This window comes from Solanum pennellii, chromosome 2 (assembly GCF_001406875.1).
Source record: "Solanum pennellii chromosome 2, SPENNV200".
Lineage (NCBI taxonomy): Eukaryota > Viridiplantae > Streptophyta > Magnoliopsida > Solanales > Solanaceae > Solanum > Solanum pennellii.
Genome location: NC_028638.1, coordinates 7129072 through 7150389, shown reverse-complemented (window position 1 = coordinate 7150389; position 21318 = coordinate 7129072). Strand labels below are relative to the sequence as shown.

Genomic DNA, 21318 nt, shown 5'->3' with positions numbered 1-21318 from the left:
TAATGCTAATTATGTAGAGTTTGATATGAATTTAGCACATGCAAAAGGAAATAAAAATGGTTAAGGAAGAAGGAATACGTGTGGGAGTGAGAATGAGATACGATATTTTTTGTGATAGGGAAAGAAAACGTTTAATGAAGAAAAAGAAAAAGGGATAATGGTGGGATATGTGAGGTATGTGTTTGGGATTGGAAAGGGAAACAACGGAAAAGAATAAAACAAAATTAATTTGAATTGGCAGTGTCCAACTAATTGAGGAGATGATTTAATTTTTTATAAATACGATATATTTTTTTAAAAGTGATATTCTATGTAATATTTTAAAAATAGAGATAAAATATGTATATGTGATAGTTAAGTATAGATAGATATGTATTTTATATAAATTCAAATACCTACATATATTACTTTACCAAACTTATTCAAAAATTGTCAACGTCATGTAATATTTTCTCAACATAACACATGTTTTTATTAATACAAACAAATGTCCATTTATGCATAAACAGAATCATCATCATCTTCATGATCCATCAACTTCCAATATCCATCATTTTGTTGTACCATTCCATTATTCTTCTCAACCCACCAACAAGTTGGTACACAATATTCATCCTTCAATGCATTTAAATGCTTATTAACGAGCGAAATATCGCGTCCTACTTCAAGCTTAAATCCACCATTAGCCCCTTGATATCCAGCAACTCCATGCATATAAGCTTCTAAGCTATGCCAGCTTCTTATATCTCCAGGTACTTTTAAATACTTTGATTTTGTTGTATCAATACCTAGTTCAACTCCGATTTCTGAATAGTCTATCAAGGGATAATTTGGAATTATGTCAAGGCAATTTGTAACGCGTAAAATTCTAAGATTTTCTAGCTTAGAAAATGCATTTACAAAATTTGAATCTCCCACTCGTGGACTTGCAAATAAAATCGCCGTCACTAGACATCCTTTATTGAATCCATTCACAACTATGTCAATCGCGTTAAGCGTTCCAACTGCTGCCCCCATGCTATGCCCTGTTATTGTTATGCTCATTTTCTCACTTTTGTACTCTTCTACCAATCTCTTTAGTTCCTCAACCACCTAATAACAAAATCATGTGAGCAATCAAACATGTTCATAGATGAGAGTATTTAATATCATGAATATTTACCTGGTCTCTAACACTTGTGTTATTGAAAGGTGATCGTGGATCATCTGAAGTATAAATTGAGTACCAGCCTCGATGTATTTGAGGGTCAGTATTACCTCTAAAGATTTCGGGTGCTGAAACTTGAAAAAAATCAAGATCATTTACCCAATCCAATGTTTGAACTGTTCCTCTCCATGAAATAAGAATTTCTCTTCTTCCTAATGCTATTTTTCCCTCATCTGTACACACCGCGATGAAACCTATCCAATTTGATTCCTTGCTCCATGACTCCCTTGACAATGATTTTACTATAAACGCTTCAGGTACCTGGATGAATGGAATAATTAAAAAACCACTACTTATTTAATCTTCTTTTGAATTATTCAAAAATATATATAACCTGAATTGAAGATGTTGCGTATAAATATTTTGTTACGCGATACTTGAAGGGATTGTTGTGATCTTTGTCGAGTCCTACTTTTGTGAAGAAATTATTCCTGGAATATCGATTATTCCCTGCATTTTTGGAAGCCTTGTTAGAATTGAAGTTGTCATAACTTGCTTGAGCCATTTCTCCATAGTGAATAATATATCGACGTAGATCGTAGTCTAAAGGATCCATAAGGCCTTCCCAGTTGTTCTTTCCACTAAGAAGCATCCATCTTTTTGCTATACTACTATCTTTCTTCTCTGTGTTTTTCTTCATTTTTCTTTTGAACCAGTTCCTCATTGAACCTTTTGATACTAGTGATATACACAGACTTTTAATATGAACCCTCAAGTTGGACACATATATACGTGAAATATTGTAGAAAATTATACCAAAGTCTGAACCATAATTTCATCAAGAACTTATTCTATGTTTTGTAGTTGCTTCTTTACTACTCCAAATTGAAATCGTTAAAATATAATACTTTTCTCTGTCTTAATTTACTGACTTATTTTTTTTAAGTAACCATTTAACTTTGAAATGTTTATTTTAGCTTTAATGAAATGATTTATAAATAAAAAGATTTCTATCATTCATTATGAACCACAAATTTTATAAGTCTTTATTTCTTTCTTAAACTCCGTACTGAATTAAACTACCAATAATATATTTGGAAAGGTGACGCTCCTTGTACTCAAAGCTGCAGCCGGCACCACTGTATCACTTAGCTTCTAAAATAGGAATGTCCTTGCTTTAAAGCTAAAATAATAAGAAAGCAATATATGGAATAAAGATAGTGCTTGCATGTTAGACAAGGAAACTACAAGATTCATGAGTATTATTATTGGCTCTAATATTAGATGTTCCAAGAAATTGATATACTATATCATATTACCGAGGTTTAATTAGGATGTTAATGGGGCGAGTTGGGCCTTAATAAAAAAATAGATGTCTCAATAATTCAAGGCCATAAAAAGATATGTCGAAAAATTATATTATTGTTATAAATCCGTTAAATAAGTGGATAGTCCATAAAGTTAATACATGAACAACCATTCATATTCACTAGGTTACATGAACCTTTTTGGATAAGTATGTATCTATTTATTATCATACTTAATATGGTGACCTTTGGAATAATTTCTCACTCTATAAATAGGGTTGTTCATTCATTATTGTAATATATACATATGAAACTTATATATACTTGAATAAGAAGAAAGTCTTCTCCTACATCTATTTCTCTTGTCTTCTTCTTATAATCTTGATTTTACAATACGTTATCAGCACGAGTCTCTACCAGTTCAAGTAAAGAATTTCAAAGCCTCGGAGGTAAGAATTTCCTTTATTTTTAAATAATGTCTAATCTTTCTAAACTTGAATTTCTTGCTCTAGATATATCGGGAAAAAGCTATCTATCATGGGCACTCGATGCAGAAATTCATCTTGATGCGATGGGTCTAGCAGACACCATCCAAGAAAATAATCAAGCATCGAATCAAAACCGTGCTAAGGCGATGATATTTCTCCGTCATCACCTTGATGAGGGTTTGAAAATGGAATATCTCACTGTTAAGGATCCTCTGGTGTTGTGGAACAATTTAAAAGATAGATATGACCACCTGAAGTTGGTTGTCCTTCCACAGGCACGTTATGATTGGATCCACTTGAGACTTCAAGATTTTAAATCTATCAGTGAGTATAACTCTTCTATGTTTAAAATTATCTCACAATTAAAATTATGTGGAGAAAATATCACTGACCATGATATGCTGGAAAAAACGTTTTCCACTTTCCCTGCCTCGAGTATGCTTCTGCAGCAGCAATACCGAGAAATGGGATTTAAAAAGTATTCCGAATTAATCTCACATCTCCTTGTTGCTGAACAACATAATGATTTACTGATGAAAAACCATGAAAGTCGACCTACTGGTTCTATGCCATTTCCTGAAGTAAATACGGCAAATTTTCACCACTAAGCGTGAAAAAGGTCGTGGCCCCAGTCGTGGCCGTGGTCGTGGTCGAGGAAGAAATTTTAATCATGGTGATCGTCTTGCACTAAATAATAACATTCAACACCAGCAGTGTAAAAAGAAGAATGAAAAACATGACGTAGTGCAGAAGAAAAATTCAGACAACAAATGTTATCGATGTGGAGGAAAAGGACATTGGTCACGTACCTGTCGTACGCCAAAGCACCTGGTTGAGTTATATCAAGCTTCCCTGAAGGAGGTGAAAAATAACGCAGAAGTCAACTTTATCACGGAAGATACTGTTGAACCCATGCATCTAGATGTAGCGGATTTCTTTGAGAACCCCGAAGGAAAGATAGATCACCTGATAGGTGATGGGTCTGTGATAATATAAATATATTTCATTTTCGTCTTATATGAACAAGTATGAATATGTTTTCCTAGATTTGTAAATAACTAAAAGGTTGTGTATTGTTTTTGTTTAGTAATAATATTATAATGTTTATTTCTTTTATATCTTTTATCTTGAAGAATATATGGATACCTCAATGATCAATCATGAAGATATTTGTATAATTGATAGTGGAACAACGCACGCCATATTCAAAGATGAGAAATACTTCTCCTACTTGCTTAGAAGAAAAGCAAATGTTACTACAATTTCTGGTAATTCAAACTTAATAGAAGGCTCCGGAAGAGCTACTATATTTCTGCCTAAGGGGACAAAACTTGTCATAGAAGATGCTTTGTTCTCTTCTAAATCCCCAAGAAACCTGTTAAGTTTTAAAGATATTCGCCGAAATGGATATCATGTTGAGACAATAAATGAAATGAATGTTGAATACCTTGGTATTACCAAGATTGTCTCAGACCAGAAATATGTGTTGGAGAAATTATCAACTTTATCTTCTGGCCTGTATTATGCAAAAATAAGTACGATTGAAGCACACTCTATCGTAAACCAGAAGTTTACTGACTTAAAGACTTTTGTGCTTTGGCATGACCGAATAGGTCATCCTGGATCAATAATGATGAGACGAATCATTGAAAACTCAAATGGTCATCCATTAAAGAACCTGAAGATTCTTACAAATGATGAGTTTTCATGTGCTGCTTGCTGCCAAGGCAAATTGATTACTAGGCCATCACCAATGAAGGTTAACATTGAATCCCCTCAATTTTTGGAACGAATACATGGGGATATTTGTGGACCTATTCACCCATCTAGTGGGTCGTTTAGATATTTTATGGTCCTAATAGACGCATCTTCAAGATGGTCTCATGTGTGCCTCTTATCATCTCGCAACCTGGCGTTTGCAAAATTATTGGCACAAATGATACGATTAAGAGCGCAATTTCCAGATTATCCCATTAAGACAATTCGTCTTGATAATGCTGGCGAATTCACATCCCAAGCTTTTGATGCTTATTGCGTATCGGTAGGGATAAAAGTTGAACATCCTGTAGCTCATGTTCATACTCAAAATGGCCTTGCTGAGTTATTTATTAAGCGCTTACAATTGATAGCAAGACCTCTACTTATGAAAAGTGAGTTGCCTACTACTGTTTGGGGTCATGCTATCTTACATGCAGCATCACTTGTTCGTCTCAGACCGACTCATTATAATAAATACTCCCCATTACAATTGGTATTTGGTCATGAACCAAATATTGCTCATCTTCGAAATTTTGGATGTGCTGTATATGTGCCTGTAGCACCACCTCAGCGCAACAAGATGGGCCCTCAAAGAAGGTTAGGCATATATGTTGGGTTTGATTCACCCTCAATAATTCGCTACCTTGAGCCATTGACGGGAGATTGATTCACTGCAAGATTTGCAGATTGTCGATTTGATGAAACAAATTTTCCGCAATTAGGGGGAGAGAAAAATAAACTTAAAAGTGAAATTGCATGGAAAGTTTCATCATTATCTCATTTTGATCCACTCTCCCCTATGTGTGAACACGAGGTCCAGAAGATCATCCATTTGCAAAACATAGCAAATCAAATGCCAGACGCATTTACTGATTCAAAAAGGATAACAAAGTCACATATTCCTGCAGTAAATGTGCCTATCCGAATTGACGTCCCAAAAGGACCATCTACAAGTGTCATACCTTCTGAATCACAAATACGCCTGAAGCGTGGTAGACCATTGAGTACAAAAGATAAAAATCCTAGAAAAAGAAGTACAAAAAATGACACTACAAAATAATTTCGCGAAGAAATTCAAGATCTGATTAATCCTGATATTCCTGAAGAAATCAGTGAACCCGAGACTCAAGTAAATGAAGAACTCTCAATAAGTTCTTCTACAAGTGATGGGATAAGTTTAGATCGATCAAAAATCATAGTGGATAATGTTTTCGCATATGATGTTGCACTTAACATTATGCAAGGAAATGAGGATCTTGAACCTCTATCCGTTGAAGAATGTCGACAAAGACATGATTGGCCAAAATGGAAAGAAGCAATTGAATCAGAATTGAATTCACTTGCTAAGCGTGAGGTTTTTGGACCAGTAGTCCAAACGCCTAGTGATGTTAAACCAATTGGCTATAAATGGGTCTTTGTACGAAAAAGAAATGAGAGAAATGAGATTGTAAGATACAAGGCACGCCTTGTTGCACAAGGATTCTCTCAACGACCTGGTGTCGACTATGAAGAAACATATTCACCTGTTATGGATGCAATAACTTTTCGATATCTCATCGGTTTAGCTGTACATGAAAATCTTGAAATTCGTCTAATGGATGTGGTTACAGCTTACCTTTACGGTTCACTTGATAATGAAATTTATATGAAAGTTCCAGAAGGACTTAAAATGCCTGAAGCATGTAGTTCAAAATCTCGGGAAATATATTCAATCAGATTACAAAAGTCATTATATGGCTTAAAACAATCAGGGCGCATGTGGTATAATCGCCTCAGTGAGTACTTGATAAAACAAGGTTATATAAACGATGTCATTTGTCCTTGTATATTTATTAAGAAAACAACATTGGGATTTGTTATTCTTGCTGTTTATGTTGATGACATTAATCTCATTGGAACTCCAGAAGAGGTTCAAAAGGCAATTGAATATCTAAAGGAAGAATTTGAGATGAAAGACCTTGGAAAGACAAAAATTTGTCTTGGACTACAAATAGAATATTTAGTAGACGGGGTCTTCATCCATCAATCTGCCTATACTGAGAAAATCTTGAAACGATTTTACATGGACAAAGCACATCCATTAAGTACTCCAATGGTTGTCCGATCACTTGAAGTGAGTAAGGATCCATTCCGACCTCAAGAAGAGAATGAGGAACCTCTTGGTCCAGAAGTACCTTATCTTAGTGCAATTGGGGCACTTATGTATCTTGCTAATGCTACGAGACCTGACATAGCATTTTCTGTTAATTTGTTAGCAAGATATAGTTCTTCCCCTACACGAAGACATTGGAAAGGAGTTAAACATATATTGCGATATCTAAGGGGAACTAGTGATATGGGTCTGTTTTATACTAACAAAGATAGTGCAGATCTTGTTGGTCATGCAGATGCAGGTTATTTATCTGACCCACATAAAGCTCGATCACAAACAGGCTATCTGTTCACATATGGAGGTACTGCTATATCATGGCGATCTATGAAGCAGTCTATTGTCGCTACTTCTTCAAATCATGCTGAGATAATAGCCATTCATGAAGCAAGTAGAGAATGTGTATGGTTAAGATCAGTAATACATTCTATCAAAGAAAGATGTGGTTTGAAGTGTGACGTCAAGATACCCACAATACTCTTTGAAGACAATGCTGCATGCATAGCTCAATTAAAAGGAGGCTTTATAAAAGGAGATAGAACGAAACACATTTCACCAAAATTATTCTTCACACATGATCTCCAGAAGAATGGTGATATTGATGTGCGACAAATTCGTTCGAGTGATAATCCAGCAGATTTATTTACTAAATCTTTACCGGCCTCAACTCTTGAGAAGATGGTTCACAAAATTGGAATGCGGAAACTTAACCATCTGAATCGTGGTTTTTATCAGGGGGAGTAAAATACGCACTGTACTCTTTTTTCCTTAATCTAGGTTTTGTCCCATTGGGTTTTCCTAGAAAGGTTTTTAATGAGGCAGCAAATAATGCGTATCAAAAGATATGTGTACTCTTTTTCCTTCACTAAAATTTTTTCCCACAGGGTTTTTTTCTAGTAAGGTTTTAACGAGGCACAATATCTATGGACATCCAAGGGGGAGTGTTATAAATCCATTAAATAAGTGGATAGTCCATAAAGTTAGTACATGAACAACCATTCATATTCACTAGGTTACATGAACCTTTTTGGATAAGTATGTATCTATTTATTATGATACTTAATATGGTGACCTTTGGAATGATTTCTCACTCTATAAATAGGGTTGTTCATTCACTATTGTAATATATACATATGAAACTTATATATACTTGAATAAAAGAAAGTCTTCTCCTACATCTATTTCTCTTGTCTTCTTCTTATAATCTTGATTTTACAACAATTATATATATATATTAATCGAATTCGATATTTATGATTGTATATGCTAAAATGATCCCCCATCACACGACGTAGAATTTTAGCTGAGTAGTGGCTGAAATGAATATTTAGCTTTAAATTTTGATGGCTTATATACCCTAGAGGCCATAACTTACCTGCTACAAAAATAAATATTTTATTTTTATTTTTATTTTTTGTATATAAAAATTTATAAGAATAAAAAGAGATAATTATTAATTATTATCTCTCAGTTAATATTATAATAAATTATTAATTTATTTTTAATTAATATATATAATCATTTGTTGGCTAAGTTTGTCATTCGTTATATTATCCCATTAAGAATACCTCCACAAGTTTGAAACAACCCAATTCTCTCTATTTCATTCTGTTAATAATAAAATGTTAATTTTGTTACGTTTCAAAATAGTAGGAGTATTTTTAGTCGGATAGTATAGCGAAGGAAATGATCTTTTTACCTTATTTTAAGGCGGAATGGTCTGGTGTATTCTCGTACTTGTATCAGTTTGTATTTTGAATATTCATACTTAGTTTTTTGTCATCTGGACTCTTGAACTTAACCAAAATGTGATTTTTAAATCTTTCTGATCATATGTGCATCTCACTCTCCCTTACATAGATGACATGTGTTGTTCATCTTGTATTCCAAACATACTTAGAACAAAACTTTGAACATCTTTGTAACAAAACAAAGTTTAAGAACATTTTCACAACTAGAAAATTAAAACTAGTAACGAAACTAGAATCAGAAACAGAAATTTTTTTAAAAAAAATATACGAAATATTTTTTTTAAAGAAGAATTGTTGTTAATATGTGTCTAAAGAATCTTACTAATTCCAACAAACTTAGCAGAAACACGAAGTAACCAAGTTTAATGAACCAGTGAAGAACAAAAGAATAGAAGAACTGAAATTAATTCACAGATCTAAAGTTTGTAAAACACGTACCAGAATATGAAAAATTTTTAATAGGAAAAAGATCAAGTCCACTGAATTCACAGTGTCCCCTTAAGGAAATTATTCCCCTCTAGTATCCGAGGTTTGATTTGGAATATGACCTCTCAGGGTAAAATGATCTCAATCACCAGAGTATAGATACCAAAAACTCCGGTGTCAGGGAACCACTCAACGGCAGTAAAATACACTTAGAATACTAGATTTAGTAGTTGAAGAAGAAGTCCATAAATTCTGTTTAAAATGAGAGGAAATCCCTCAATTTATAGAAAACAAAGGATAGTGCGAAAATGTTCTTATTGTGCCTTATCGGAAAGGTCACAAACCTTTGGAAAAGTCACAATATTTCAGAAAGGTCGTCACCTTTCATAAAAGTCACAACTTTCCATAAAATTCACAACTTTTCATAAAAGTCGCAACTTTTCATAAAAGTCACAACTTTTCATAAAAGTCGCAACATTTCATAAAAGTCACAACTCTTCATAAAAGTCGCAACTCTTCATTTTCCATTCACACCTTTTTAAAATCCAACAATCCCCCGCATGAATGGGGAATGACTCGAAGACAAAGAAACGGACAAGTATGTGTACTTTACAAGCAAGAATTAATTGCATCTGGATAAGTAGGTTTCCCCTTGGACTTTCCGTAGTGAACATATGTCGGATATACTCGGTCAATCGGTAGATGCGATATCTTTGAACCGTCGAACTTTGGTGTATACCTAGACAACCATATGTCACACAATTAACCCTTTACCATTTATGGTTCTTACGGTTGTGTTCGTTTTAGCCATGAACACCTCCTGGTTTCATGAGTGTACAGAGAGATGGGCTTTTGACAATCATCTTCTTTGAAGCGGCTTACACTTCACACTCACATAGGGGATTTCTAACCGTGTTATCGCGTAGATACACTATTTGGTCAACTCTGTCAAACTTAGCAAATCATTAAAACCATTAAGCTTTATTAACTCATTAACAAGCCTTAATGTTGTATCCTTGTCCCTGAGCATTGTCTTCATCATGAGAATGGATTGAGTTTATTGACAATGCTGAACCGTCATTCACAACTTTGTTTTTCTACTTGAATCTAGCTCTTGGGATCTCCAGTCTGCTAGATAGAGTTACCGCCATGATGACTTGTCCTAAGCCGTAAATTCATTCCCTTAGATGATCTTTTAACTTTCTCTCTAGTTAGGCCTTTTTGTAAGTGGATCCGACACATTATCCTTTGACTTTACATAGTCAATTCTGATAATTCCACTAGAGAGTAGTTTTCTAACAGTATCATGTCTATGTCGTATATGACGAGACTTTCCGTTATATGTCATGCTCCATGCCCTACCTATTGCATCTTGACTGTGAAAGTGTATGCATACTAATGCCAATGGTTTGGGCCAAAATAGAATATCTATCAAGAAATTCCGGAGTCTTTTAACTTATTCACCGACCTTATCTAGAGCACCTAGCTCAAAGATCATTGTAGAGCTAGCGATACATGTCTCTTTTGAAATATTTCTAAGAGACTGCTCCTCTACCAATAGTAAATACATATCCACTCGTGAATTTTACTTCATTCTTCCGATGATTCAATTTGCATCACTATATCTTTCAATATTGTTGGATATGTTATAATGCAAGACATAGTTTTAAGTATTATTTTAAATACTCCAAAACTCTATTTATTGTCATTGTCACGACCCAAAACGAGCCGCGAGTGGCACCAACACTTATCCTACTAGGTGAGCGAACCAACAATCTAAACCCCAAAATTTACCAGTATATCAATTTTGGATAGTAAAATATAATGCGGAAGATCCAAAACTTATTAACATAATCAATTAAATAAACTTCTAAAGTATAATACTTATTATCCCCAAAATCTGGAAGTCATCACATCAAGAACATCTATCCTCAAATTACTAAGTCTAAGAGTATTTAAGAAACTAAAATAAGTAAAAAGATGGTCCATGTCCGAACTTCAAAGACGTCAAGACGTGAAGAAGAGAATCCAGCCCGAGCTAGGAATAATAGCTCACCCTGAAATCTGATGTGCTGAAGACTGGCTAGAGTTGAGGACGAGTCGAAGTCGATGGTGCACTTGCTGCACTCCAAAAAACAACAAGAAGAAAATACAAGTAGGGGTCAGTACAAGGAACACGTACTGAGTAGGTATCATCGGCCAACTCAAAATAGAAATCAGTATATATCAAACAATAGTATAAATTCAACTACAATACTTAACAGGTGGCAAACAACAAATACGTGAACCATAGACAACAACACCATCACCCATGAGGACTCAAGCCTCCACACCATACTCATTTGGGAAATAGGTTCTTTGAGTTCGAGTATATTAAGTAAATTCGAGATTTCTTGCCTTTAATGTTATTGTGTCGGAACGTGACACTCCGATCCCCTAATACCGTGTTGGAACGTGACACTCCGATCCAGTAATCCGTGTCGGAACGTGACACTCCGATCCAATAATCCGTGTCGGAACGTGACACTCCGATCCAATAATCCGTTAATTATCATTTAATATCACCACTTTTTCTTTCGTTAATAAATTTCATCGAGCCTTCTTTATTCAAGACATTACTTCGATAGAGATGGTTCAAGATTAGAATTTCAACATTCGCATTATTTTAGGCGAACCACAAACCACACAATCAAAAACATACAACCACACAATCAAGAACATACAACCACACAATCAAGTACATAGGAGACTTTACAATATCAGTCAATACATATCAATTGCTATTTAGAGTTTATCTATCACATAGAATTAAACCATAACCTACCTCCACCGAAGAATCGAAATCAAGCAAGCTACCTCCCCAATGCCCTTGAACCTTTTCAATCTACGTCGCTCGCTCCCCTCGTTCGTTCACGTCCTTCTCCTTTTCTTATTTTTGTTTTACAGATTCTTTTTACCCTAATTATCATATAATCAATTATAAAAGATGATAAAAGTAACCCACTATTTATTTTAAAGTTATCTCCTTTAATCACCCAACTAACTCAATTATAAAAATTACCCCACTAATTTCATAATAATAATTATGAATAGTCCAAAATACCCCTTAAAAAATTTAGCGGAAGTCTGACCAAGTCGGGGTTACGGAGCTTGTGACGGTCCGTCGTATCTACGACGGTCCGTGCTGCAGGTCCGTCGTGAAGTTCAGAGAGTCGATCCCAGTACCCAGATTCCAAGAGTTGAAGTGTTTCGGAACGAAGACCCTGTGACGGTCCGTCGTATCCATGACGGTCCGTCCTGCAGGTCCGTCATGAAGTTCAGAGAAATAATCTCAGTACCCCGATTCCAAGAGTTGAAGTGTTTTGGAACGAAGGCCCTCGACGGACCGTCGTGCCTATGACGGTTCGTCCTACTTGTCATCGAGGGTAATGAGGAGAGCAGCAGAAGAAACTACACAAGTATGGGACGACGAAGTCCATCACGGTCCGTCGTGACCATGACGGTCCGTCGCGTGGTCCGTCGACCCAGTCAGTATTTATCAAGAATAATCCTACTACTCAAACCGACTAAATAGGTTGTTACAGTCATCTAATGAATTTATTTGGGATCACTTGTGAACGGACTCAGTTTAAAATAGCAAATGCTATATCTGATCACACACACTATATGATATACATCATGCTTCCCAAAAATCTAGCACAATCCAATTGTGAGTCACTTTTGTTTTCACTCTTTTGAAATGCAAAGCTCACATTTATTGGACACTTGACAATATTGACATTCAAATATTTGAACTAGTTAAGTACCTTTTCAATGCAATGAGACCGTGAAAATGCTAAACATTATGGAGTTCTATGAATTCTTATATCTAAGATCGCATTAGCAACTCCAATAATTTTCATTCCACTTGCTTTATAGCATACGTTTAGTAGCATTTATGTCATTAGTGTCTCTATTGATGATCAACATATCACCAATATACAAACAAACAATGACCTTATGATTTTAATGTGAACACATTTATCACTTCCATCATTCTTCAATCCATTTGCCGACATGGTTTGATTGAATTATGTCATTGTTTTGGTGCTTCCATAATGTGACTTAACAAGTTCACATACTTTCTTTTATTTACCAGGTACCACAAAACCCTCGGGTTGTTCCATGTAAATTTCTTCCTCCAATTCTACATTTAAGAAAGTTCTTTTCACATTCATTTGATGAATTTGGAGGTCATATACCACAGTAATAATTTTTGCATCCGAATGGATGTAATTCTAATTACTAACGAGTATATATATCGACAAGATCAAAATCTTATTTTTTTTTCTAAAGCCTTTGACACAAAGTCTTGCTTTATATTTTTCAACAGTTCCATCAACTGTTATTTTTCCTTCTAAAGATTCATTTTGAACCCAAAGGTTTATTTTCTTGAAGAAGATCAATTAACTTTCAATATTGTTTATTGACACCATCTTTCCAAAGGATGAGTCTACAGAAGACACAGAAAATGTTACAAAATCATATTCGAAGGAAGTAAATGTCCTTTAACATTTTACTAAGCCTCTGAATCTCTTTATTAAGTACATTATCCTTTTCATTTCCTAGGCCTTTTAGACCCTTCTCTAGACTACTCAAGTCTAATTTTACAGTCCACAGTCATAGGTCCTATTTTAATTCTTTTAGGAATAGGATCTTGGACTTTGACTAGATACCCCCACACTTTGAAATATTTCAAGTTGGATTTCCTTTCTTTCCATTTCTCATATGGAAAAGATTGTATTCTGATCAAACAAAATCGCTTTCTTTCTAAAAGGACAAAACTTTTTGTTGATCCCTTTTGCAGTAAGGATAGTTCCTCCACACAAGTTTTGTGTAAACCCGAACTTATAAATAATGCATCCATCATTTCTTTCAACGTTCGGTTTTTCATTAGATTGAGGTGAATATGGCAGTAGTTTGATATTTCACTTTCCAAACATATTTCTGCACAATGAGATTTATACTCTCCATTCTTATCACTTCTTATATATTTTTTCACACTGATTTTCAACTTCGATATTACATTGTCTAGACATTTCTATTGCTTCATCCTTACCATTTAGCAAATAGACATAGTCATTTCTAATGCAATTCTCAATAAAAGTAACAAATACTTTTTCCCACCATGAGATGGTGTTAACTTCATATCATAAATGTCAGTGTAAATCAATTCTAAGGGATTAGAATTCCTTTCAACAGATTTATAAGAATGCTCAACATACTTAGATTTCACAAAAACTTGACATTTTTATTTATTGCACTCAAAGTTAGGCAAAACTTCTAAGTTGATCAGTTTTTCTTACAAGGTTTTGTAATTGACATGCCCCAAGTGTTCATGTCACAAACATTGACTCAAGCAAGTAAGAACAAATAAAAACATTGAGTTTGAAAAGCTCTTCGCGAGGTAGCTTTTTCCTCCCTAATATTTTGTTCCTATTTCTTACAATTTTGTATGATAGAAACATTGTTTAGATTGTCAAATATCCTTTTCAGAAGGACATTTCCATAACTTTCAATGTGATTGTTATAGAACTACCTATGAACAAAGTTTCATCGGGTTCAATAAAGAAAATATTGTCCAACTGTTATTTTTACAAAAACATAACAAATGACTATTCATCAATATTCATGTCTATGCAAATACTTTTATTATAATAGACATATCTTTTCATAAAAAATCATAACATTTTAAGTAATTTTTTTCATAAAAGAACACAATTATTTTGAACAAGTATATATATAATTTGGATGTTTCATACTAGTCACACTATATACTAGTAATAGAGAAACTCAACAACCACAATACCAAATATACTCCAAGAATTTTGTGGGTATAACATAATACAAAAGTATCATTGAATTTCATATCTTTTGTTCCAAAGTTAAATTAGACACCAAGTCTAATCATAAGCAAATAACCCCCACATTTCAAATGTGATCTCAAAAATATTTTTCAAGTATTTGAAAATAGTTTTTTCCACATATTTTTATGTTGGAAACATTATTCTACGAAAGAATTATAGTGCTGCAATTCTCTTTGACAATGTTTGCACAATGTCAAAGTTCATTCCATAGAGACACAAAATCACAAATTCTAAGTCACTTTTCTCTATCATAAATAGACATGCCACTTAGTATTTTAAATATTAACAATAAGGACAAAACAAAATTGTACAATTTATTTCTATGTTACATTGAAGTTTATAGAAAATCAAAAGTACAACACTGACTTGTTATGTGAAGTTTTCATATTCTTCAAACCAATTGCATAGTCCAATTTATCCAGAGTATAAAATCACAAAAGTTTTTAGTCTACAAAAATCAGACACACTAACATTTCTCATGGAGTACAAAACTACAGAAGTCTTTTTTTTTCTCCAAACAGAATAACACATATTCTTTATCACATAGAAATATTTTTCTTATCAAATAGTCTTCCAACTATAACATTTTGACATACTATTTTATCAAACAAAATATATGCATCTCTTATTTTTGCAAACTAAAGAATTTTAAAAGCAACAATATTTGCGAAGTAAAATTCATTCCACAACATATGGTTTGCAAATCTTTTTCCAAAGATACACATAATTAAAAAAAATCAAAGATGATTACTCTTAGAAACTATTTTTCTCCTTAGATAATTTAATAAGAAGGTTACCTGGTAATCTTTAAACGGAATACCATAAAAAAATTTGTTACATTCTCACTTCGACTTTGCTAAAACAAAGCAACGAATTATGGAGAAGTAAAGCATTTATCTTCTACTTCCATGATCAGATTCTCTCAATGAGTAGAATACAAAAAAATACTAACAGTATAATAATTTCCTTAAGATTGTTGTTCCTCTTGTATTCCAAACATACTTAGAACAAAACTTTGAACATCTTTGTAAGAAAACAAAGTTTAAGAACATTTTCACAACTAGAAAATTAAAACTAGTAGTGAAACTAGAATCGATAACAGATTTTTTTTAAAAAAAATATACGAAATATTTTTCTTAAAGAAGAATTGTTGTTAATATGTGTCTAAAGAATCTTACTGATTCCAACAAACTTTGCAGAAACGCGAAGTTACCAAGTTTAATGAACCAGTGAAGAACAAAAGAATAGAAGAACTGAAATTAATTCACATATCTAAAGTTTGTAAAACACGTACCAGAATATGAAAAATTTTTAATAGGAAAAAGATCAAGTCCACTGAATTCACAGTGTCCCCTTAAGGAAATTATTCCCCTCTAGTATCCGAGGTTTGATTTGGAATATGACCTCCCAGGGTAAAATGATCTCAATCACCAGAGTATAGATACCAAAAACTCCGGTGTCAGGGAACCACTCAACGGCAGTAAAGTACAATTAGAATAATAGATTTAGTAGTTGAAGAAGAAGTCCATAAATTCTGTTTAAAATGAGAGGAAATCCCTCAATTTATAGAAAACAAAGGATAGTGCGAAAAGGTTCTTATTGTGCCTTACCGGAAAGGTCACAAACCTTTGGAAAAGTCACAATCTTTCAGAAAGGTCGTCACCTTTCATAAAAGTCACAACTTTCCATAAAATTCACAACTTTTCAGAAAAGTTGCAACTTTTCATAAAAGTCACAACTTTTCATAAAAGTCGCAACTTTTCATAAAAGTCACAACTCTTCATAAAAGTCGCAACTCTTCATTTTCTACTCACACCTTTTTAAAATCCAACAATATGTTATATCCATGTCATATATATTAATGTCAAGTCATAATTTTCTTCATAATAATTTTTTAATTATTAGTAAAAATATAAAATGAAAGACAAATTTAAAAAAATCTATTTTATCAAATAAAATAAAATAATTATTTTTGTACACCTTTCCTCCACCTTCCCTAACCAACTATCACTGTCAAAACTCCACCATCTCCATGTCCCCATTTTTCTTTCTTCATTTTTTTCACAATCCAGCAATCTGATGAAGTCAATAGAAGACACATCCCCGCTAGTGCCATTTTAATTTATTATTGACATTTCTAATCCTCCCTATTTTCACTAATTCACCACCAAGTCAGCGTCGTAAAATCCATTAGAATCCAATTGAAAAATCCAATATAGCATTTCCGATTTTCCGGCATGGATAGCAATATAAACTGATCGGAAAAGGTGGAGGATCTCGTCGATGCCGGAGAAATCGATGGAGCCATTGCGTCGTCTCCATTTTTTACGGCGGAGTCTCCATTTTTGCCGGCGTCATCGCCATTTTTATCGGCGAAATCAAAGTAACAACAACCTAAGTCATCTAACAACCACAATAACAACAACCAAGCCACCTACAACCAGATCTGACCAAACTTTTCATAATCCAATGCTTACTACTATTTCACACCCCAAATTGCTTACAAATACAAGAATAATTTTGACACCAAAAGAGGTCAAGTTACTCATTAGAGATATCAACAACTCCACTAATTTCTGATTTTTCTTTGCTTATTATGTTCAAATTTTTTTGCCCAATTTCGTTTTTTATTTAGGGTGACAAAAAAAAAAGAAAAACAAGAAAGAAGTTGAAAAGGAGCAAGGAAAGGCAGAAAGATAGAAATTGAGGTCTGGGAGGGGAAGAAGAGGGAAAATGATGATTGAAGAGGAAAAAAATAGGGATGGGTGGGGGAAAGAAGAAAGAAGTGAAAGAAAAATGAAGATAAATAACAATATGGTGTGGATAAGAAAGAAAAATAGGTTGGGGTTAGGGTGGCTGGAAAATAGGAGGTGTAGGAAAGAAGATAGAGGTAGTGTGGGGAAGAAGATGAAGTTTTTTTCCTTTTTGAATTTATTCTTTTTTAAAAAATCTAATAACGTAAAAGTAAAAGTTAAAATTTTAAATATCATGTTCACTTGCCTTTGCAGGTGTGTGACTACACTCTCTTGCCAACTCATCTATATTAATGCCACATAAGGATGGTCAGTGCTCAGAGGGGTTTACTATGTTGTGTTATGTTGAGTATAAGGGTTCAGCTGACAAAATGTTAAGTTGAAGAGTCTATAATACAAACTGATACAAGTATAAGGGTCTACCAGACCATTCCGCCTTATTTTAATAACACTCCTTATTATCATAGCATAAACTTCTTATATCTAAGAACCATGTCTTTTAATGGTGCAAATATAATTTGTGACCAAACTATATTATCTTTGCTGATACCCACCTCGAAGTGAAATGTTATCACTGTTGTACTGTAGGCGAGGCCTCTTACAGCTAGCGTAATGTCTTCTGCCTATCTGTATTCTAAGAATGTTCTCTTGCCCTAGGTGTTCGTCATGGTCGTGGTAAAGGTTTGTTGGAGCCTGGTCGAGAAGTTCAGATGTTCATCATGAGGGACAAGCAGTGGAAGAGGAAAGTTTCGTCATGGATATAGGTTTCCTAATCCTAAGGAAACAAGAGATCTAAAATCTTTGTAAGTCCTAAACATGCCTGCTCCACAGCCCTCACATGACTCACAATCTGGTAAGAGGTAGACCTCTCCAACGCCAATCGAAGTGGTAAGGCCAACACTCTGATGAACCTCTGACTCAACTCTCGATCTAAATGAAACAATGTGGGCTAAGCCCCGTCCACTCAAGAAATCCAACACATAGTCAGAAACATACAATGAACACTGTTGGGGACCACTCAATCAAATTCTGCTCTAAGAAGCATCGACTGCACCCCAAGAACTGCACCTGTCTGTGGTGCACCATAGAAGAAGTTTGGACCTCCTACAATTGAATATCGAGGAACCGAGGTAGTCAATGATCCTATTGATGCTTGGACTGCCCCTTGATTCTCTGAATGCCGAAGAATGCATCTGAGCTCAAGCTTCAAGCCCGACTGAGGCTTTTTAGTTCAAACACATGCTAAAAATCTGGTAGGATATGCTGATACTGTCCATCGAATCTTTCATGCAATAGAGTTTAATCGAAGCTAAAACACAAGATAAGAAGCCAATAACATAATTTCCTTATAATGCCCTATAGTCCATTGAAGATAGAATTAAAACATCTCCGCACCGATCTGTAGGACTCTACTAAACATTTTCCCTCATACCAAGGATGCCAGACAATCTAGAGCTCTGATACCAACTTGTCACGACCTGATTTCTTGAGTTATGATGAAACCTATTATTACCCACCAATAGGTAAGCCAATTCGTAACCCATAATATTAAGTAATGAGTATGAGGATAGAAACAAGCGAAAACAATAATCTAAACAACAGAATAAGATAAAAGTGGAAGCAAACCCAAAATATATATAAAAGATCCCTCCCAGAACCTGGAAGTCACAAGTACAGAGTTGTTCTAACTAAAGAGTACAAGTACCTAAGTAGACCAAAAGCAAAGCTTGTCTCAAAATATAAAAGACTAGATATACAATATACAGGAGACAAAAAAGTCAAGAACGCCAAGTGCTCACACTCGCCTCCGATCCACAAAGCTGCCATCTCGAATGATTATCGATGGTATATGGTACTAGGACCTACATCACAAAATAAATGCAGAGTATAACATGAGTACCAACACAATGGTACTCAGCAGACATCATAGACCTACTGAAAAAGGTAAAAACAATATGAAGATATAATCTAGACACAAAAAAGGGGTCAAAGTGGAATTTAAAGAAAAGCGCACAAGCATATTAGAAATGAGGACTAAGTACAACTAAATAAATCTAATTGGACTTCATAAGTCCAGAAGATACACTCATAACAAGATTAAATAAAACACGAATAGACCCCCACAAGCCCGATCAATATACATAATAGCTAACTACTAAGATTGAAGCATAGTGAATGGGGCCAGCAAGCCAACCAATAAGCTCTCAGAGGCGTCAGCTTCCCAACAAGCAAGAGTAAACCCGGAGGCGTCAATAGAACCCACGAGAGGCTGCCTAGCAAACCATTAACCTCCCAGGGACGTCAGCCTTCTAGATAGCAAGAGGAAAATCGGGGGCGTCAATAATACCGTGTCTTTGACTGTAAGGGATCGTTTGATACAAAGATTAATAATGCAAGGATTAATACTGCTGGGATTAGTAATGCAGGGATTAATAGTGCAGAGATTTGTCATGCAGGGACTATTTTTACCAAGTGTTTGGTTCATTGTTTCCCACCTCATCTTGTCTTTGGATTAAAATATATAAAAAAACTCCTTTCCAATTATACCCTTGAATTATTATGCAATTGGGGTAATGTAAATAATTGTCGGACAATAATTTTTTTTATGGCCTTCTAACTAGCTATGAAAAGAACAATTTTCTTGTCATATTTGCCTTTTTTACTTAAATTATTTGAGGATAAATAATTGTCATCTTAGTAAATTGATCACTTACAAATGTCAATTTTCAATTTAAAAAAGGATAAAACAATCAACTTTTAAAATTGAAAAGACGGTAAACAATGGTAAAACTAAATAAATCATCTACATTTTCTCATAAAATTGTAAGTTGTAACTTAAATATGTATTCAATTTTATAAATTGTTCAAAATACAAAATATTAGAAAACCGCACAAACATTTTAATTATTTTGTTTATTTCTTGATTTTATGTTTTATGGTTGTGCTAGTAAGTTTATTTAAATAAATAAGCTTACAAATTATTTAGAGAGAGTTGTTTGATACAAATTATTCTCTCTAAATAATTTGTAAGCTAATTTATTTAAATAAATTTACTAGGACAATCATAAAACATAAAATCAAGAAAATAAACAAAATAATTAAAATGTTTTGAAGGATATTTTTGTCTTTAATAGACTTATCCCATGGTATTATATCCCATGTAATGCTAAAACCTCCACATAGAAGTTATTAGTAATACATCATATAATACCATGTAGGAGGTATAACTAATCCATTGATTAGTTATACATAGACCTAATTTCCAACCAAACATAGTACTAAATAATACCATCAATAATACATGGAGTATTTGTTTTAATTCGGCCTACCAAACGACCCCTAAGTAACTATTCAAGGCCACCCAACCAGCGAGTAAACTCTTAGGGGTGTCAGATACCCAACTAACAAGAGTAAACTGGGGGGCATGACGACTCCAAAGAGGATTTCACTGCAACCAACAATAATAACATTGTGGAACAACGTCTAATCACAAGTAACCCGCACAACGCTCCATGCTTGAAGCAACTTCAATATGAAGTCGCGTAGAGAAGCGTGAAACCTTAGGTGTTGCAACGGGGCCGTAGAAAGAGGAAGAGAGGGTGGAAGGTCGTCAAAGCAGGGTCAATGAATAAA

General features: G+C 34.2%; 1 protein-coding gene across 1 annotated transcript; it reads right to left on the bottom strand.

Annotated features, from left to right (window-relative positions):
- Positions 1-402: 402 nt before the first annotated feature.
- LOC107009373 (phospholipase A1-II 1-like) lies at positions 403-1955 on the bottom strand. The gene is made up of 3 exons (XM_015208700.2): positions 1542-1955; positions 1163-1468; positions 403-1092 (listed from the first exon to the last, which is right to left on the bottom strand). Exons 1-3 carry the CDS (start codon positions 1869-1871, stop codon positions 496-498), a joined length of 1233 nt encoding a protein of 410 aa, XP_015064186.1. The 5' UTR covers positions 1872-1955; the 3' UTR covers positions 403-495.
- Positions 1956-21318: the final 19363 nt, after the last annotated feature.